The sequence below is a fragment of the Megalobrama amblycephala genome, linkage group LG3 (genome assembly GCF_018812025.1).
Source record: "Megalobrama amblycephala isolate DHTTF-2021 linkage group LG3, ASM1881202v1, whole genome shotgun sequence".
Classification (NCBI taxonomy): domain Eukaryota; kingdom Metazoa; phylum Chordata; class Actinopteri; order Cypriniformes; family Xenocyprididae; genus Megalobrama; species Megalobrama amblycephala.
Window position 1 is genome coordinate 10500801 of NC_063046.1, and position 21236 is coordinate 10522036.

Consider the following 21236-nt stretch of genomic DNA (forward strand, 5'->3'; position numbering starts at 1 on the left):
TATTATTGCCCCATCTGCCATTTTTCCTATTGTCCTTGTTTGCTTACCTAGTCTGATGATTCAGCTGTGCACAGATCCAGACGTTAATACTGGCTGCCCTTGTCTAATGCCTTGAACATGAGCTGGCATATGCAAATATTGGGGTCATACATATTAATGATCCCGACTGTTACGTAACAGTTGTGTTATGTTGAGATTCACCTGTTTTTCAGAGGTCTTTTAACCAAATGAGATTTACATAAGAAGGAGGAAACAATGGAGTTTGAGACTCACTGTATGTCTTTTCCATGTACTGAACTCTTGTTATTCAACTATGCCGAGGTAAATTCAATTTTCCATTCTATGGCACCTTTAAAACATAAGTGAATGGTCAAGGATTTAAAACAGAAATGTAAAGCTTATAATTTTATAAAAACATGTTTTTCTGTTAATATTTAGTATTTTTTCCTACTATGGTAGTCAATGGGGGGCGAGATCTGCTTGGTTACAAACATTCTTCCAAATATCTTCCTTTGTTTTCAGCAGAACAAAGAAATTCATACAGGTTTGGAACAACTTTAGGGTGAGTAAATGATGACAAATTTTTTATTTTTTGGGTGAACTATCCCTTTAAAGTTATTATCTGAGCAGTAAATATCTTCTAGGGTTTGTCATGATGACAGTTGTACATTTATATCATTATACAAAAAAGGTTAGTAAGAAATCACTCTTATTTTTGTGGCTGAACTATCGAATCCATGAATATTTTAACGTTTAGTAGCCCATTCATCATGATTAGATGATGATGCTACTTTGGTGTCCTGTAATGTGATGCTAACGTAAACATGTTTATAAAACCATGAGTACATCCCTTCTATTAACACAATAACTTTAAACCTGCGGTCTGAACCTGTCATAGTAGGCCTACCTGAGGAGATGATTTAGATTAACCGCATTGAGAACCCTGCCGTTATTAAAAAACCCCAAACGGAGCGAGGCGGCTTGGGTTTCATCAGCCATAACCGCAGCTCTTTCAGTGTTTATTTCCTACTCTTTAATAACCAGTTTCATCTGTCAGATGGCTATTCATTACGCTTACGGGAATCATTTAAGTGTGTCCCATGACGGCAACTATGCTTGTCGCCACCGTAATAACACAAACGGATTCACGCGCTTCAGCCACGGAACAATAGCTAACATTGACGTCGAGGCCGAGAAGCCCCTCGCTCGCTCACGAGCTTCACGAGGCCAAAAGTGAGATGTAAACAGTGTTCGGTCATTCAATCTTCTACATTAGAACAGCGCTTTTGACAAGGAGCCCTGCATGTAGTCACAATAAGGCTCAGTTCCCGGGGCGTCTGTAGGCCGTCTCCCCCGCGACACATTATCTAGCGGGCCACGTTTCAGCGCAACAGACGTCCACTGTGATGACCTCGCTTCGGCAGGTGCAAAGGTTTGCAAACTACAAAACCAAACCAGAAATGAGACTGAAATGATGATGGCTATTTCTTAGCATGATTGGCTAAATTGGCTAAATTGTGAGTCTGTTAAAAAAGGAGCCAAAATCTTCAGCCAAAGATCTTGACCTCTGGTTGGGGATTTTAATAGGCCTATTATTTATATATAATTATTGTCTTTATTAATATTTTAAACTATCTTTTATTTTTATATATTCAGTTCTTGTTTTAACTTGAGTTAAATTTTAATAATTTTATGTGTTTTTGTCATTTTTTTATTAGTTTTATTAAAAAAAAAAAATACTACTTAAGATTATTTTTATTTCAGTTTTAGTTTTATTTATATATTAATTTTATATATTAATATTTTATTATATATATATGGGTTAATGACGTGACAGGTCTTTTTTTTTTTTTTTTTTGTCTAAAGGCCTTAATAATAATAAAAAAACAAAGATATGACATCCAAAGTATGCAAGGTAGTAAAACTAGATCTCTTTTATTGAATCCAAAAGGTTTTAATTATATTTTGCTACATATAAAGATATTTTAAGTGTCAAAAGGTAATTTGGTTTAACCGTCCAAAGGCCAATAAATAAAGCCATTTCATTAGTGATTAAAATATCTAAAAATGTAATAAATGTATATATTTTTTTATTCTGGCATGATTTTATATCATATATCAACATAGTGTAAAATGGTATTAAAATTATGTGTAGAAGTCGATGCTTTGTTATGAGAAAGATTGTCCGGAAAAATGAATTTCATTGATGTCATATGGAGTAACCAATATAAAGGGAGCATTGTGGATCAAGTCATGCGGTCAGTATCATGTGACAGGATGTGACATCATTCAGACACCTGCAAAGGACCACATGGTCATGAAGCAAAGTAACTAACTCTCTCTTAACTATTTAAAAAATTTATGTTTTCACTTGCTTATACGCATGTCCCGAAACATCAGGTCATTTGGTACAACCGCTATAAACATGGAAAATGTTGTAATATTTTAAAAACTTATACTAAATATAAAATGTTTGATTGTCCTTTTGGTAGCTAGATATCAGCCTGTTAGAATTGTTTGGTATAACCAAAAGTGTCATTCAGTAAAACCAAAATTTTGGTTAAACTGAATGACTTTTTTGGTGACAAATTTTGTCCATCTAGTAAAAAAAGTGTTAATTCATTATAAAAACCACATAATCTCATTAACTTTTTTTAAAATTAATTATATCTCCATTATGTGTTTTTTTTTTTTTTACACTTTTAAAAACCTTATTTGTCAATGACCCATATATATATATATATATATATATATATATATATATATTTTTTTTTTTTTTTTTCATTAAAAAATAATTAATGATAATAAACATGGTTGGGAACTGAGTTTATTCAAATATGGTTCCATTAAAAAGAAATTACAAGGAACAAATTACTTTCATGGTTACAGTTAACGTTTTTTTGAATCTGTTCATTTGCATTTTTCTGAATTCTATAGTTGGGACCAATTATACTTATACTTCAGAAGAAAAGAAGTTCAGGAATTGGAATTATACCCAGATTTCCTTATAAATCCCATTCTTCCATTTGTGCTGTCTTTGCCTCCCATGTGTTTTGACTCTGCTGACCCTGTCATCTTTGCCCAAACAAAGCTGCTACTTTAGTTGCCAGGAAATCTGGGAACGTGTTTTTGTAATTCAGCCTTGAGAAATGCTTCTATTTGCTCTTTTTTGTGTTTTTTGTTTTGTTTTGTTTTGTTTTTTTACAACAGAGATCTTTTAAACAAAGTATCAGCATATCAATTTAAAGAAAAAGCAACATGAATGTGAGAATGACTCCTCTCTTTTGCTTCAATGACAGCAGCACCAGAGATGATGAACAAAACCTGATGATCATGTTTTCCAGCATGAGTTGAGATGACTGGAAGTTTGAGGTACTGGAAGTTTTTACTGAGATCCAATGAAGTGAGTTTTTACTTAAAACAAGCTAAATTGACTGAAATCTTTTTTTAATTCAGAAAACAAGGCATATCTTATGTCATTTTACTTGTCTAGTAAATGTATCTTGATTTAAGAATTTTTAGATTTTTGGACTGGAATCAAGACAAAAATAAAATATGTTTTTGCAGTGACTTTAAATCATTTTTCAGCAAGGAGAATGCATTAAATTGATCAACTGTTTTCAAGATTGATAATAATAAGAAATGTTTCTTGAGCAGAAAATCAGCATATTAGAATGATTTCTGAACGATCATGTGACACTGAAGACTGGAGTAATGATGTTGAACAAATATCTATTGCTCAGTTTTCATTGCTATGTAATTTTTGCAAAATGTAGCACAAAAAATAAGCCGTTGATTGTTGTACGTTCTCAGATTCGTTTTTGCTGTCGTATTGCAGTAGAGAAAAGAAAAAAAATGTGTGAGAGAAGCTAATGCTGCAATTTCACAAAACTGTCCACAAAGGTAATTTCACCAAGTATGAAACATGAGCCCTAACCGGAGAAAACCAGCGATGACAGACGTTATATCTAAGGTTCTTTTGTTAGACAGTTTTCCTCAATAAGCTTGCAAATTGCTCTGATCTTAAACACAAAGCGCTCTCTCACTCGAGCAGTGGTGAGCAAACCTGCTGCAGGAGAAGTGAGGTGCTGAGGGTTTGGAGCCGGAGTCGACTTCAAAGAGGTGACGGTGACAGCAGGCACAGGGACCAAAAGAGGCCTGTCAAAGCCTGGGAGCCGAACTACGGATACAAAATCCTTGGATCATGGAGACTGAAAATAGCAGCCCTTCACAGATGCACATTTAAAGGGGACCTATAATGCCCCTTTTACAGGATGTAATAAAAGTTTCTAGTGTCCCCAGAATGTGTCTGTGAAGCTTCAGCTCAAAAATACCCCACAGATCATTTATTATAACTTGTCAAATTTGCCTCTATTTGGGTGTGAGCAAAAACACGCCATTTTTGTTTGTGTCCCTTTAAATGCAAATGAGCTGCTGCTCCCCGCCCCCTTTCCAAAAGAGGGTGGAGCTTTAACAGCTCGTGCTTCGGTTGCTCAACAACAACAAAGCTGGAGAATCTCACGCAGCCAAAATGAGGATTGTCAGTAACGGTGTTCAGCCTTACATTGTTCAAACCGGAGTCGACAATGATGGAGAGACTCAGGAAGAAGTTACAACTTTTAGAATGAAACTGGACGTTTCTGAACGGTTAGTGGATAAATGTATGTAGTTGCTGTGGAGTTGATTCAACTCGTGTTAATCTTTTGTGAAAATCCCTCGTTTGTGAAGCAGTCCGGCGTAAAATGACGGCATGGCAACTCTTCCTCTACTCTCAAGCAGCCCAACATGGCCTCGCCCACTTTGTTGCATGTTCTCGGGGGCGGGGTTTATGTAAATTTTAGGGTTAGCGATGTCACTAACCCAGGAAGAAGCTTGTTGTAGTCTCTACCAGCTGATTGTTGTAGTCCTTAAACAGAATTATTTAAAAGAAAATATCTCCCTTTGCATTGAACTTTGAGCGTCGTGAATTTGCAGATGTTGTTTATGCTCAAATAGCAACATTACACACTAACTAAAGTTAAAAAAGTGAAATCATAATCAGCCACCCCTTTAAATGAATATAACTTGAAAACTCATCATTTACTCACTCTCACAAACTGTTACAAACCAGAGTTGCTTTTGATGCAAGGGTTACTAAACAATGACAATTTTCACTTTGTGGTGAACTCTTCCGTTCCTCTGTAAATGTTTTTCTTAATAATACACAAACTTTGAGACTGCAAACACGTTTCTATAGACACCTAGTCAAAATCTGCCTCATTACTTTGCTAAAATGTTATGACAAAAGAAACGCAAAACTCCGTTTGTATATAATTAGGCCTAAATGACCATGAGTAAGTGATAGTTTTAATAGTCTCATGCATATTTTATGGTCGTATCACATTCAAAGTGGTTTGGCAAATAATGTAATCGTATGCATAGGACATAATCAGACGTGTGGAAACAGAGCAGCGCCGTTTGAAAAGCAGCTCGGTAGCAACAGCTATAATACAAATACACCCGATGGCTGAATGCTGAATGAGTTACGTTGTTCCTTGGTGACTAATGCCGAGTTCTTGTGTTGTTCAAAACAGTGAAGAGCTGATTGGTCAGATCAAGTTTGCGAGCCCTGAACTCAAGCTTGCCGTGTCGTGGATGAAACGTACGTAAGAACCACACAATCATCATTATTGCATGATGAGCTTCAACCCTGTGTGATAAAGTCAGCCAATGTCATGATCTTTTATTTGGCGAATCGAATTTTCCATTCTGTGTATGTGTCATGTCCCCTAACAAAATATATGGGAATTAGTGACATGCTATTTGCATGGAAAAAAAAATCCCTTTGCATTCCATTGAGAAATACATAATGGTGAGTAAATTGTGACTTTTCCTTAAAGGTATAGATTTGTATAAAAAGACAACCCATCCTTAAATCGGCCCACAGTTCTTCTACACTGCTCAAGTCTGCTTTGTACATGCTTCGCTGGACTAATTGGCTAATTTTTATCTCCCAAAAACAAAGCTCGACCTTATCAAATCTAGTCCCAGCCGCTGTAGCAGAATATTACTCTATCTGCCTGTGTTTGCTTCGCTTTTATCCAGTATATTTTGCAACAAGCCTGAGCCCTCTTCATTTTCATAAAGGCAACTGAAAAGGCTCTTTGTCTGGGCCTTTGAACACCTGGAGGGAGTTATCTTAGGATGACTGGTCCTCCTTTGCTTCCATGGTCAGTCCGTATCGAGCTCATAGCCGCTGCCAAAGCAGTAAAGGCACTGCACTCACCCGCTCAAGACACTGGCTTCAGTTAGCGGTGATATCCCATCGGCTCAGGCCATGGGGCATTTCTTTCCTGGGCAGCAGCAAAATTACATTTTTCAGGATGAATATAACATTTTAATTAATAAAAAGTAATTATTACTTTTTATACATACACTTTATTGACAAAAGTATTGGGACACCTGACCATTACACCAACAGAGACTGTAATGACATTGCATTCAAATACATTGACATTAATATGGAGTTGTTCCCAAAGGTGTTGAGGTCAAGGCTCTTTCACACCAAACTCATCCAACCTTGTCTTTATGGACCTTGTCCTCTCTTGGTTCAAACAAATAGGGCTGGGCAACAAACTCAAGCCCCTCTTCTCTTGTATTGAAATCCTCCCGATCATGCATCGGGTCAGAGGTCACTCTTCTACTGGAACTCAACTCATGTACTGCCATTACCGGAAGCCAGTTATTATAATTTATAAAGTTTTAAATATGGATTTTTTTCGTACAAAAACCCACCGCTTCGCTTCAGAAGGACTTTATTTAACCCCCTGGAGCCGTGTGGATTACTTTTATGATGGATGGATGCACTTTTTTGGCTTCAAAATCTTGAGCCCCATTCATTCCCATTATAAAGCTTGGAAGAGCCAGGATATTTTTAAATATATCTCCGATTGTGTTCGTCTGAAAGAATATGGTCATATACACCTTAGATGGCTTGAGGGTGAGTAAATCCTGGGATCATTTTCATTTTTGGGTGAACTATCCCTTTAAGTATTTTACTAATACTGAATGTAGGCTCAAAGATGCCCTGAACACCTAAGAGACCTCCCAGTGAAAAATAAGAAATAAGATGATTTGTAAGGAGAGCAATAATGTTTATTTTCTAACATCGAAATAAAGCTGAGCGCCGCAATATTGCAATAAATCAAGGTTGACACAACAGTCTTAAATGTCTACTAACACTCAAGTCTCAGTTAATCTTAAAGGTGCAATATGTAATTTTTTTGCAGTAAAATATCAAAAAAAAAACACTAGGCCAGTGTTATATATTTTGTTCACTTGAGTACTTACAATATCCCAAATTTTTGCAACTATTTGTAAATTGTGAGAAAATTGCAATTTTTACCAAGGCTCCGGGACGTGTGAGGAGTCACCTGTCAATTGCGTCATACCCGTGTTACCCTCGGTCTGCCTTGGTTACCATGCCTCAGAGAAAAACACTATTTTGTCAAGTAGCTAACATAGCATAATCAGATGCAGCTTTATTTTTATTAACAGTAATACATAATTTTCTCCATCATACAATACATTTTAAAATTAATTGCATGCCATTTATCAACACAAGCCATCCATCATTTAATATGATATTCTAAAATCGATCTAGCTTACTGAAGTGTGCAACAAGTGTCTCATAGCAGCCGCCGAGTGAACGCACAGAGTAAAGTTATAACATTTTCAACACACTCAAATGTATCTAATATGATAAGCAGAGCTGCGTTACCTCATACTCATGACCGGAAAAGCTGAAGCGGCGCCGGCGACTGTGGCATAATTAAAGTCCCGCTGCTCGTGAGGCGTGTGTTACGCAATCGCTCCAGCTCCTCGTTCAGCTCCCACAACACTCGCTCCTGCTCTGCTTCATACCAGAGATGTTCACGAGTCTTTTATCTGGAGTCCGAGTCAAGTCTGAAGTCTTTATCACTGGAGTCTGAGTCAAGTCTGGAGTCATTTGTCACGAGTCCGAGTCGAGTATCGAGTCTCGAGTCATTAAAAAAATAAGAAATAAATAAATTCTCATAATCAAATCCTAGTTTATCCTAGTTGTATTATATAGAAAAATTATATGATCTTTCTATAATCTGTTTTATTTGAAATTAAGGTCCTATGATGTAAGGGATAATGTACATCCATTTTTTTGCTTTATAATCCATTACAATGTACAAAACAGTTGTCCTGGCAACACGAGTAGTCATTTTCAATACAGTCGCTAAACGGACACAAGAGGGCGCCAGTGAGTCACGGTTTGTTATACAGCAGTTTGTTATACAGCTTCGTTGTTATTGACGACAGTCATTATCAGAAAATATCAAACTTCGGAATGTTTAAGAATGTCAATATAAAACACATGCTGACTGTGATACGTTAAAATATGAGCTTTAAGTAATAAATGGATTAACATCTCTTTCTATCTCTCTTATGGACACACATTAAGAAATAGAAAAGCTGCAAATAATACGAAGATTGATAAAAACGTAGTGCTAGGTTTAAAGTCTAGATTTTTTTTGTTCATATTTTAACAGGCTGGCAATTCAAATAAGCCATGCAGCTACACCACTGTATAAAAGTTAGTTGTGTGAGTTAATGTGACTAATCTTTGTGGATGCGATGTCTCATAAAATTTGATGATGTTGTTCCGGTGTCTTTAATTGTTTTTCCACATTCTGTGCGTCTAGCTGATCTGACGTGATGATAAACCCAAACGAAAGAACATATGGCACGGTGGCTTCCATCATGATGCACGGGACTCTTATGACATTTCAGAGTTTATGCGCACGGACATACGTAATCAAATTCTATGACAAGAGTCCGATCTACCACGACACGCAAGGAAATATATGTGACGCAGATATTATAAAACCATTTAAACACAACACAAATTCTTTCTTTATTATATCAATAGTTAAGAATAAAAGACTTGAGTCGTTTTTAAAATATTCCGAGTCTTTTGTGCCGAGTCAAGTCAAGTCTGAAGTCATTTCAGGTCGAGTCCGAGTCCGAGTCTGAAGTCTGTTAAAATGCGACTCGAGTGCGAGTCTCTAACTCGAGTGCCCATCTCTGCTTCATACTATAGTAACGTTAATAATCGCATCCATGAACATGATTTCTTCCCAAGTCCTATCCCTATTCTTTTGCACCGTCCGTTGAGGTGAAGACCATATGTCCCAAGATTCCGCGCTCAAACTTGGCGTCATCAAGCTATGCTTTTTTTTTTGAATAGGCCTTTAGTGACCTCTAGCGGACAGAATTGTTACATACTGCACCTTTAAGTGCTCAAAAAGGGTATAAGTAAAACAATAACCTTCAATATAACGGATAAATAAAATAATGTTAAATTAAATTAACTAGTTAAAGCCTACTTGTAACTACTTGCACTCACAATCACGTAAAGTAGGCTTGCTGACAAATTTGGGTGAGTAAGGGCAAAACACACAAGCTGTAGCACCTTTAATGCCCTGTAGATGGTGATATATCTTCATTTGTATCAGAAATAAACTGCTGCAAAATAAGTTAGGTGCCATGCAAAATGTAAGGAGTAACTTCATTACTCATCACAAATGTATTGGAGTAAAGAGTACATATATATTTATTCAAAAATGTTGTCAAGTAGAGAGTCAAGTTGCGAATATCTTTGATACTCAGTAAAACTACAAATTAGCCAAAAAGATAGTTAAGTACAGTAACTAAATACATTTACTCAAATACTTTACACCACTGGTAGGAAGCATAGCATTATCCAAAATGTCTTGGTGCATTAAGATTTTCCTCCAGCCCCTCCATACCATTATCCCTCCTCCACCAAACTTTACACTTGGCACAATGCAGTCAGGCAGGTAATGTTCTCCTGGCATCCGCCAAACCCAGACTCGCCCATCAGACCGGCAAACAGAGAAGCGTGATTCATCACCGAACACGTTTTCACTGCTCCAGAGTCCAGTGGTGGTGTACTTTACACCAGTACATCCGACGCTTGAATTGTGCTCTGGAAACCCATTCCACGAAGCTCCCGTCACACAGTTTTGTGCTGATATTAATGCCAGTAGAAGTTTGGAATTCTTCAGCTATGGAATCAGCAGAGCATTGGTGACTTTTTAGGCAGCATTCGCCTCAGCTCTCATTGACCCCGATCAGGGACTTTATGTGGTCTTCTGCTTTGTGGTTAAGTTACTGCTGTTGCTAAACGCTTCCACTTTCAAATAATATTACTTACAGTTGACCATGGAGTATGTAGCAGAGATGAAATTTCAGGAACTGACTTGTTGCAAAGGTGGCATCCTATCACAGTACCACACTTGAATTCACTGACCTCTTCAGAACAATCCATTTTCACAAATGTTTGTAAAAGCAGACTGCATGATTTTATACACCTGTGGAAATCCTGAATTTAATAATTAAAGGTGCTAAAGAGGATCTTTTCGTCGACTGAGAAACCAAAGACTGTTACTGAGTTTTTGAAATGAGCGCATGCATAAGAATTTCGAGGGAACGCCTCCCAAAACTCGTGCACGAGTATTGGAACACGAGTTTTTACCACCGGCATTCGCTGTGTCGTGTTAGTGGATTCATTATGTCGGACTCACCGCAGGTAACTCATAATCTGCAGTTGTTACTCCTGTCTCCTGACAAAAACATTGCATGTGGCGCCTGTGGAGTGTGGAAAGTTACTGGAGCGCGCAGCCGCGCTTGTCTCTCACAAGGAACGTCACGGCAGTGATTGACAAGCCAGAGGGCCAATCGTTTACGCGATGATCGTGTAAACGATTGGCTGATGTTTTTTTAAGGCCCTACCTCGTGCATAGATGATGTATATTAATATTATTCATTTCAGTGCACCTAATAAATAGTCTTTTATCAGTTAATAAAGACAGTTTCAAGTAATATTGCAAAAATGTATAAAGCAAAACATCCTCTTTAGCACCTTTAAGATGTGTGTCCCAATATTTTTGTCCATATAGCATATTTGTGGGGAAGTTAATTAACTAGATAATTACATTTATTGATTATTTTTTTACTTATTTTTATTCATATCTATGGGTAAGTTAATGAACTAGATATTCACATTTATGAATTAATTTTTACATTTTTGTTTAATTCATATTGTTTTAATTCAAGTTAATGAACTGGATATTTACAGTTATTAATTAATTAATTAATTTTTCTTTTTATTCATATTTATTTGGCAATTAAATGTATTAGACACTTACATTTATATATTTTTTTTGCAGTCAAATCAATTAATCGCATAAAAGTTTGTAAATATATAATATGTGTGTGTGTATATATATATATATATATATATATACAAACCCGATTCCAAAAAAGTTGGGACACTGTACAAATTGTGAATAAAAAAGGAATGCAATAATTTACAAATCTCATAAACTTATATTTTATTCACAATAGAATATAGATAACATATCAAATGTTGAAAGTGAGACATTTTGAAATGTCATGCCAAATATTGGCTCATTTTGGATTTCATGAGAGCTACACATTCCAAAAAAGTTGGGACAGGTAGCAATAAGAGGCCAGAAAAGTTAAATGTACATATAAGGAACAGCTGGAGGACCAATTTGCAACTTATTAGGTCAATTGGCAACATTATTGGGTATAAAAAGAGCCTCTCAGAGTGGCAGTGTCTCTCAGAAGTCAAGATGGGCAGAGGATCACCAATTTCCCCAATGCTGCGGCGAAAAATAGTGGAGCAATATCAGAAATGAGTTTCTCAGAGAAAAATTGCAAAGAGTTTGAAGTTATCATCATCTACAGTGCATAATATCATCCAAAGATTCAGAGAATCTTTAACAATCTCTGTGCGTAAGGGTCAAGGCCGGAAAACCACACTGGATGCCCGTGATCTTCGGGCCCTTAGACGGCACTGCATCACATACAGGAATGCTACTGTAATGGAAATCACAACATGGGCTCAGGAATACTTCCAGAAAACATTGTCGGTGAACACAATCCACCGTGCCATTCACAGTTGCCGGCTAAAACTCTATAGGTCAAAAAAGAAACCATATCTAAACATGATCCAGAAGCGCAGGCGTTTTCTCTGGGCCAAGGCTCATTTAAAATGGACTGTGGCAAAGTGGAAAACTGTTCTGTGGTCAGACGAATCAAAATTTGAAGCTCTTTTTGGAAAACTGGGACGCCATGTCATCTGGACTAAAGAGGACAAGGACAACCCAAGTTGTTATCAGCGCTCAGTTCAGAAGCCTGCATCTCTGATGGTATGGGGTTGCATGAGTGCGTGTGGCATTGGCAGCTTACACATCTGGAAAGGCACCATCAATGCTGAAAGGTATATCCAAGTTCTAGAACAACATATGCTCCCATCCAGACGTCGTCTCTTTCAGGGAAGACCTTACATTTTCCAACATGACAATGCCAGACCACATACTACATCAATTACAACATCATGGCTGCGTAGAAGAAGGATCCGGGTATATATATATTTCATAGTGTATATATATATATATATATATATATATATATATATATATATATATATATATATATATATATATATATATATATATATATACTATGAAATCTGAAAAGTAAAATTAATAGTGCTGTCAAATCGATCAATCACGATTAATCGCATCTAACATAACATATTATATATATAATGTTATTTTAGATGCAATTAATCATGATTAATCAATTTGACAGCACTATTAATAACATTATTAGTGAGAATGGTAATGAACTTGATATTTACATTTTCTGAAGATGAGTGTATGTGAGTAGTGTTTGTCTGGCTATCTCCACTACCATAATGCTAGGGCTTTATGGGTGGTTGCCAGGGCATTTCTATGCAGTTGCTAGGGTGGTTGCTTACTGGCTCAAGTCAAAAGACCCTATCCCCAAGTATCTATATATTTTCTGGACCCTTATGGCTTGAATCCCTCATTCAATTTGCCTGTTTTATCATCCACCAGACAAGTGGATGATAAAACCAATTGCTTATGTAAATCCAATGGCTTAAAGAGTTACAGCACACATCTCAACACGCCTCGCAGTTTTAGATATCATTCATATCCATGGCACAAATGATGTGGAATGAGCACCAAACTTACTACTTGGTGTCAGAGTTTTGTTCAAATCACTAACATGCAAGAGCAATAGTAAATAACGGTTAAGAAAAAAACAGATTGTGATTGTGAATATTATTATTTATATTGTTTCATAATTCAAATTATTCTTTGAAAACATCTTGAATATAAACTGTGACTGTTTTCTTTAGTTGGAGCACCTGTCCTCAGTTGCTTGTGTCACTTCGATTCAGCAATGCTGAAAGCGTTTCTATTGAGATCTGTTTTGGGAAGAGTCTGCAGAGTCATGTGGTTTCTTTGAGGATGCAGTCATTACAATTAGCCGGGTAATGCTGCTAAACGGCGTTGAAGCCTGGAGAGGGGAAGAGACTTGACCTTCATTTAAAAGGTGTGGAACGCCAATTAACCGGAGCACCCAAGCTTGGAGGATGAGGGCACCTGCCTCCACTTTCCCACGATTCTTCCCCGGATCACGTTTTTCAAGCGTTTTTCAAATGTGACAAGATTATTTGATTGATTGATTGATCATTTGCGTTTTCTATTTTCTGTCATTGTGATTAGCAACTTACAAATGATCCCACTAAGTGCAGATATCTTTGTGCGCGCTTCAGGTTTCAGTGCACAAAATATGATTTTACTACATTTTTCCTGCTTCCCCTTCCCAATGCGTTCCTTCTCGTACGCCCTCTCTCGCTCGATCTCTCTGAGCCTTGCCCTCATTAGGAAGTGTTTAGAAAGCTGCTGAAGTGAGAAATGGGCCCGCGAGAGCTCGTTGTCCTAATTAAACTTTGACAAGAAGAGTGACAAGAAGCAATGGAGGGGAAACAATAGCAACAGTGTCCGAGTATGAGCCCAAAGCTGGGAAAGTCTTTGTCCCGCCGAACAAAAGCATTTGTTTGCATGTATTCAACTCCACTCAACTTCACCAGGCCCAGGTGCAAAAACCAACTTCGTGAAGAACATCAGAACGCATCACACCTTGGCCCATCTGATGCCCAGCCCGCCGTCGCTTCAAATCCGTCCCTCCGCAAGCAGATCAAAGAGACTTTGTTACAATGTAAATATTGCTGGACGATTAATTCACACTCATTACCTCTAATGCCTGGCACGAAGACACAGCCAATCATTTTGTGTAAGGCTTCTGGAGAGTCTAAAACTTCCTAACCGCAGCTATTTCCAATGTTTGATCTCCTAAAACTTTCCTGATACATCGTGGAAAGGCATATCTGGAAAACAGCATGTTTTCTGTGTGAAAGACTGATTCACTGGCAGGTGGGACGAGAAACTCTGTCATGGTAGGCGGAGTGCACACTTGCCCAAAGGGGAGGACCTTTAAAAGTTCTTATAAAGTGTGCTGAATGTAGAATCATGTTCAGTCAACAGTGATCTGTAATCTTCATCTCTATAGCACTTCACTGCGACCGCACTGCAATGGCACAGAACGGGACTATAGAGAACGGGGTGACTCGAAACACGTCCCCTCCGTCTCTGCCTCAACCTGTGAAAATCCCTGAGATTAAACACACTAAGGTAAGGGTTTTTCATTGTAAAAAGAAATACCAGTGCATGTGGAATTTGAGTCTGATTTGTGTAGTGTCGTTTCAAGGACATTTATGAGAAAATGTAGGCCTTCACTATTAAAAATGAAGGATTTTAGACCCTGATGTCATTGAAGTTATACAAAGAACTTAGTTTTTAGAAAAACAGTACAGGTGAGTTAAACTGTTAAACTTTATATTATCTTCAAAGAATCTCATAGCAACAGTGAAAATTATTTTTATATGAGGGTTAAACAGATGAAGAACATTTTAATTTAAAGGGATACAGTACACATATAATCCCATTGTCATGTTTTGTCTATAAGCTCTAATTCTAAAATAAGTCTTAACTTTAAATAGAAACCAGTTTAACTGTATTTGTTGCAGATTTTTATCAATAATGAATGGCACACGTCAATCAAAGGAAAGAAGTTCCCCACAATCAACCCTGCAACAGGTGTCAAAATCTGCGACGTCGAGGAGGCGGATAAAGTAAGAGGAATTTGACTCCTTAGTCGACTAATTAAAAAATGAATATGCATGTACAGTGATTTTGGGAGTCATGTTTATCTGTCATGTATTTATTAATCATAATCATTCATGTAAATATATGACATGGCAGCTGATTTAAAAAGATATTAGATTTGCTCAATTTATTAAATTCCATTATTAAGCAAGAAGTTAATATGCTTGTGTTTTCAGGGTTTGTCAGATATTATCTGTTTATATAGAATTACAATTATTTTATATATAGCTATTTATGATTTGGCAGCTAATACATGATTTAAGTATATTAGTTTAATTATACTGCACTATTATCAGTTAAATCATGAATATGTAGCCTAAATGTGACTGATTTGAGAGTTTGTGTTTATTGCAGTTATTTTATATAACTATGATTTTGGCAGCTGATACATGCTTAATTATGTTGCATTATTAAGTTAGACTATTTTTGTCTGTTTTGAGAATTAGGTAAGAAAGAATTATGGATATGATTATTTAACTGTATTGATACAAGATTAAATGCATTGATCAGGTTACATGAAATGATTAAGTCATATGCAATTTCACATAATAATTAATAATAATGATAGATTTACCTTTGATCTGTCATGTAGTTCTGGTGTAGTCTAAAGTGTTCATGTGATGGTTCAGGCTGATGTGGATGAGGCGGTTAAAGCTGCCAGAGCGGCCGGTCAGAGAGGCTCAGAGTGGCGGCGGATGGACACGTCGAGCCGGGGGAGATTACTGCACAGACTCGCGGATCTGCTGGAGCGAGAGCGCGCTGTGCTCGCGGTGAGTTCTCATCTCCTCACGCGATTAAATCTACTCGTGCGCATGCGATGTAGACCGCGCCTGCGATTTCTATGTAACTTTAGTATTTGCGTCGTTACTCATTTACATGTAGTTGAACTCTACTCAACTTTAGCTGTATTTTCAATCCCAAACTAATTACTTTCATGGGCAAATTTGCCCATAGTGATAATATTGTGCGCTCTTTGTGTTAACAGTGCATAACAGGCCTACTCAGTAAACAACTAGGCCTATTTGCAAACACTAAATTAGCATACACACCAATTTTTATGCTAATCAATCACTGTTTTAAACAACACACACACAAAACTGCATTGCAAGTGTCTGTATTTCATCCGTCAACCATAAGTTTGCTCATGTCAACTCTCATTAAAAATGGCTTCTGATCACTATCATAGCAAATCTTTGTCAGAATGAAGAGATAAACACCTCAGTCAGACAATATGAAACAATTGAGCTCAATCAGAATTAAATGTTTGTCCAATTGAAAGAGCACGTTGAATTGTAGGCCTTATGAAACTGCACACTTGATGATAAAGGCTGTGTTGTGTTTGTTTTGTGTCAATAGGCTGTCACGCCTGTCTGAATGCATTCGTCAAACACTTCTGCAGGTGTGAGCGTTGACACGGTGGTCTGATTTTGAAGTCTTGTCAATTAAAACATCAAAAAAGTTTAGGATTTATCTATCAAAAAATGTCTTCTTTGGACACAATGTTGTTTGTATCTCTATACAGTATCACAATGCTTCAGTTTTACATAACGAAAGCCTTGGTTGAGTTGGTTTTCACCCTGTTCTCCTGCCAGATCATGTTAGTTGTTGCATTTGTGAATGAAATTTTACAGATGTGTGTGAAGTAATGTTTTTAGATTGCATGTGATTGATAATTGAAAACATGTCCTGTGATTCTGGAATATCAGAGCTCTGCATAGATAAAGAACGGAATAAATAAAGAACAGATTTAGAGAAAAAGAGGTTAAAATGATCTCTTATACTGCGCTCCCTTATCTATTTTAGGCCCTTTGCAGTGCTTTTTACAGTTGTAGCTACATTGGGATGGATGAAATTTAATACGTATTTCACAATTATACTCATGCATAATGTTTTGGATGTTTCCCACGCAAACAGATTCTGAAAGGTTTTTTCCCCCTTTAGTAGGCTATAGAAATGCAAAACACACCCAGCAATCTAGTATGATGAATTTGGGTGGCTGTTAGTAGCCTGAGATGTCAGATTGATCATGCTTTAGAAATGTAATGGTATTTTAAGTAATCTTTAACATAATGTGTTGTTTAGAAGCGTGCTCGGCAATCGACCCAGCAGCTCTCATGAGCAAGAACTCTGCCAATGACTTCAGCCGTGGACTTTTTTTCCTCATGATGACATTGTTTATATTGTTAGAGGGCAGCAGAATTGATTATTTGTGTTATTGTTTAATTTCTGGACCTACAAATTCCCCATGCACATTAAAATCTTGGCATCCTCTGACGCACATAAAAAAAAAAGTTGTTTTGTATCAAATTTGTAGCTCTGGAAATGAGCATGCTTTTCGAAAATGCCCAATAAATATGCCTATTTGAAACAGATTGGTAATAAAATTATAACTTTATGCTTTTATGTTCTCAGAATTGGGTTTGAACCAAACGCTTTTTTTTGTTTGTTTCTAGACTCTAGAGTCAATGGACACCGGCAAACCCTTCCTGCATGCGTTCTTTGTCGATCTGGACGGCAGCATTAAAACCCTGAGATATTACGCTGGCTGGACAGACAAGATTCATGGGAAAACCATGCCAGTCGGTGAGTGTCGTCATCCTGTCGCTTATGTTTTCAGTCAGATCAGCTGATTTATTTAGTCCTGTGATTGTCTGTCATGTGGACCACGGTTGAGCTAAATTCTCAGTTTTAGCACTGGCTTATTTTCAAATCATGAGAGGGAATTTTAATTAAATTGTTGACGCAGCACAGGATGTAGAATTAGAATTCAAAGGTAAATGAGTTTACTCAGTCTCATTAGTCCAAAGCAAAATCTTCTAGGTTGTTTCATTATGAATACTGTGGTAAATTAGAGCATTCCATGTTTCACACTGAAAACATAATGAAATATTACAGAATATGTCTAAATGAAATATTTTTTAAGGTGGCATTCGAAAGAGCCAATGTTTCTGAAAATATGAAGACTGCATGTTTATGCATAATTTAGAATAAAATGAAATATTGTTCATTTTATTATTAAAATTATGTATTATGAAAAACTATACTTACAGCAGGTATACACTACTGTACAAAAGTTTGGGGTCAGTAAGATTTTTGAAATAAGTCTCACCAAGGCTGCATTTATTTTATCAAAAATACAGTTGAAAACAGTATTGTGAAATATTATTATAATTTCAAATAACTGTTTTGAATTTTTGGTTAAATTTGAAACCTTTTTTTTCCCTCTACGATATCAAAGCTGAATTTTCAGCATCATTACTGTGTCACATGATCCTTCAGAAATCATTCTGATATGCTGATTTGCTGCGCAAGAAACATTTCTGATAATTATCAATGTTAATCACAGGTGTGCTGCTTAATATTTTTGTGGAAACTATTATACATTTTTTTCCAGGATACTTTGATGAATAGAAAGTTCAAAAGAACAGCATTTATTTGAAACAGAAATATTTTGTTACAAAGTAAATGTCTTACTGACCCCAAATTTTGAAAAATAGTGTATATATTTAAATTTTTATTATTTTTTCTATTGGAGAAATAGTTTAATATGGATGGACAACTGTAAATGGGTCAATGACGTGACGGGTCTTTTTTTTTTGGTCCAAAGGCCTTAATAATAATTAAAAACAAAGATATGACATTCAAAGTAAGTAAGGTAGTACAACTAGATCTCTTTTATTGAATCCAACAGGTTTTAATTATATTTTCTACATATAAAGGTATTTTAAAGATTTTGAAGTGTCAAGAAGTCATTCGGTTTAACCGTCCAAAGGCCAATACAGCCATTTAATTTGTGATTAAAATATCTTAAAATGTAATAAATATATATATTTTTTATTCTGGCATGATTTTATAACATCATATATCAACATAGTGCAAAATTATATTAAAATTATGTGTAGAAGTCGTTGCTTTGTTGTTGCTTTGAAAGATTGTCCAGAAAAAAGAATTTCATTGATGTCATTCGGAGTAACCAATATAAAGGGACCATTTAGGATCAAGTCATGCGGTCAATATCATGTGACAGGATGTGACATCATTCAGACACCTGCAAAGGACCACATAGTCCTGAAGCAAAGTAACTAACTCTCTCTTAACTATTTGAAAAGTTCATGTTTTCACTCATACGCATGTCCCGAAACATCAGGTCATTCGGTACAACCGCTATAAAACATGTTGTAATATTTTGTAACTTGTACTAAATATAAAATGTTTGATTGTCCTTTTGCTAGCTAGATATCAGCCTGTTAGCATTGTTTGAAAATATCGTCATTCGGTAAAACCAAAAGTGTCATTAAGAAAAAACGAAATTTTGAATGACTGTTTTGGAGACAAATTTTGTCCATCTTGTAAAAATATGACAAAAGCAGTGTTAATTGATTATAAAAACTACATAATCTCATTGTTAACACTTAATAAAACTTCAAAATTATTTATATCTCCATTAGATTTTTTTACACTTTTAAAAACCTTATTCGTCAATGACCCAAATAAGTAATTTGTAGGTTTTGCAGACTAATAGCAGACAGAGGAAACCTGTTTGGAAAAAGTCATTATTTATTAAATGACACACTGCACTTTTAAATTTGAATTTAAATTAGAATTCTGCTTCCTGTGCGCCACAGAATTCAAATTTGATTCAAATCGGGAAAGTGAATTGCAATTTAAAAGGCATTTTCAATTCAGCTGGTGTGGATATGATAAACACATCATACTAATGATGAGTTAATGAGCATGTAAGGGTTGATGGGTTCCCTTCAGCCCTGGGTGGTATGTCATCCCCCTCTCTAATTCTTCCCTTTCCCCCAGCATTCCTGCCACTCCAGGATACTCAATAGACAAAACATGCTTTCCTTCCTTTCCCCCTGATTAGATTCAAATAAAGCGTTAAAAGACGAAAGCCCTGGCACACAAAGGAAAAGGAAGAGGCTCTGATCCTAATCGCTGAGGTACGACCGCTAGTGCCGCAGATGAGCTGGAGTTCAGGGAATCAGCGGCCAGATAGAATATCTCGCTCTTTTGAGGGCTGGAACACGGTGCGTGACTGAAGCCGCTTTGAATTTCCTCATTGATAACAGCTGCCAATTAGCATACGTCAACCGCCTACTGCCGAACTCAAGTGTTTATTTGGAAAAATGTGTTGTTTACGGTTCGTTGCATTGGCTGGATTAACTCGTGCCAATTATAAGACCAATCTGGCCAATTTGACATTTCCACCCGCAGACAGAGGTGGCTATCGCGCCATGGGTGTTGCATAGGGTCCCAACTACATAAAGCTGCACATAAAATATGATATTATTTCATGCATATATGATATTTGGTGCTGTAAAAATGAAACAGCATTTGTTGAGATTCATATTTGATAGTTTTATGGCTCATATGGTTTGATGGGTGTGGCACTGGGTATAAATGCTTATTAAACATCAGATACATGTTCTGATTGGTTGTCAATATGTCAGATTACAGTATTTTTTCAGTCTAGACAGATTCATTAGTTGCTGCTGGATACTTGTGTGGTGTTGGAAGTCGGTGGGCGAGGCTTTGGGAACGTACAGTTTACTGAAATAAACCCCTTCTAGATGCCGTGTAAATTTAACCTTTGATAAGCAGCGCTGTCGGATCAGTTAGAAAGGGCCGTTGGCTGATCCCAGCCAGAGATGAGCATTGTGTGAGGGAGTCGTCAAGTCTGTAATCACCCCGACACATTGCAGCGTGGGGAAACACGAGAAGGTCAGGCCTTGCAGAGGCCGGCTGTGGTAGATTAACAGGCGTGGCTCCCACGTATCCATGCACAGATATATGAAATGTCACGCATGTTTGTGGGAGTTTCGTACGCTGGTGTCAGCAGCATGTCTGAGTTTGTTGTTGGGCTGTAGTTTTAATTGGATGGCTTTCAATGTATGTTACGAAGCAAAATCTAGTAAACTGCCTTGTTGTCTACATCATCCGATATACAGTCAAACCAAAATTTATTCAGACATCTTGAACATTTCATTCATTAATTCAGTTTATTCACTATAGTTTAAAAAATGGTAATAAAATATGACAAGATCTCAGAGTTAAACTGTGTCAGTT

General features: G+C 36.7%; 1 protein-coding gene across 3 annotated transcripts in view; it reads left to right on the plus strand.

The window, feature by feature from the left end:
• Positions 1–3299: 3299 nt before the first annotated feature.
• aldh1a3 (aldehyde dehydrogenase 1 family, member A3) overlaps positions 3300–21236 on the plus strand; it is a 45708-nt gene continuing 27771 nt past the window's right edge. The window contains exons 1-5 of one of the 3 annotated variants that reach the window (XM_048183800.1): positions 3300–3372; positions 14506–14627; positions 15023–15127; positions 15791–15931; positions 17615–17744. In XM_048183800.1, coding sequence (XP_048039757.1) covers positions 14529–14627; positions 15023–15127; positions 15791–15931; positions 17615–17744 — 475 coding nt within the window. In that variant the 5' untranslated portion in view covers positions 3300–3372; positions 14506–14528. The other 2 variants (XM_048183801.1, XM_048183799.1) reach the window with 2 other exon arrangements.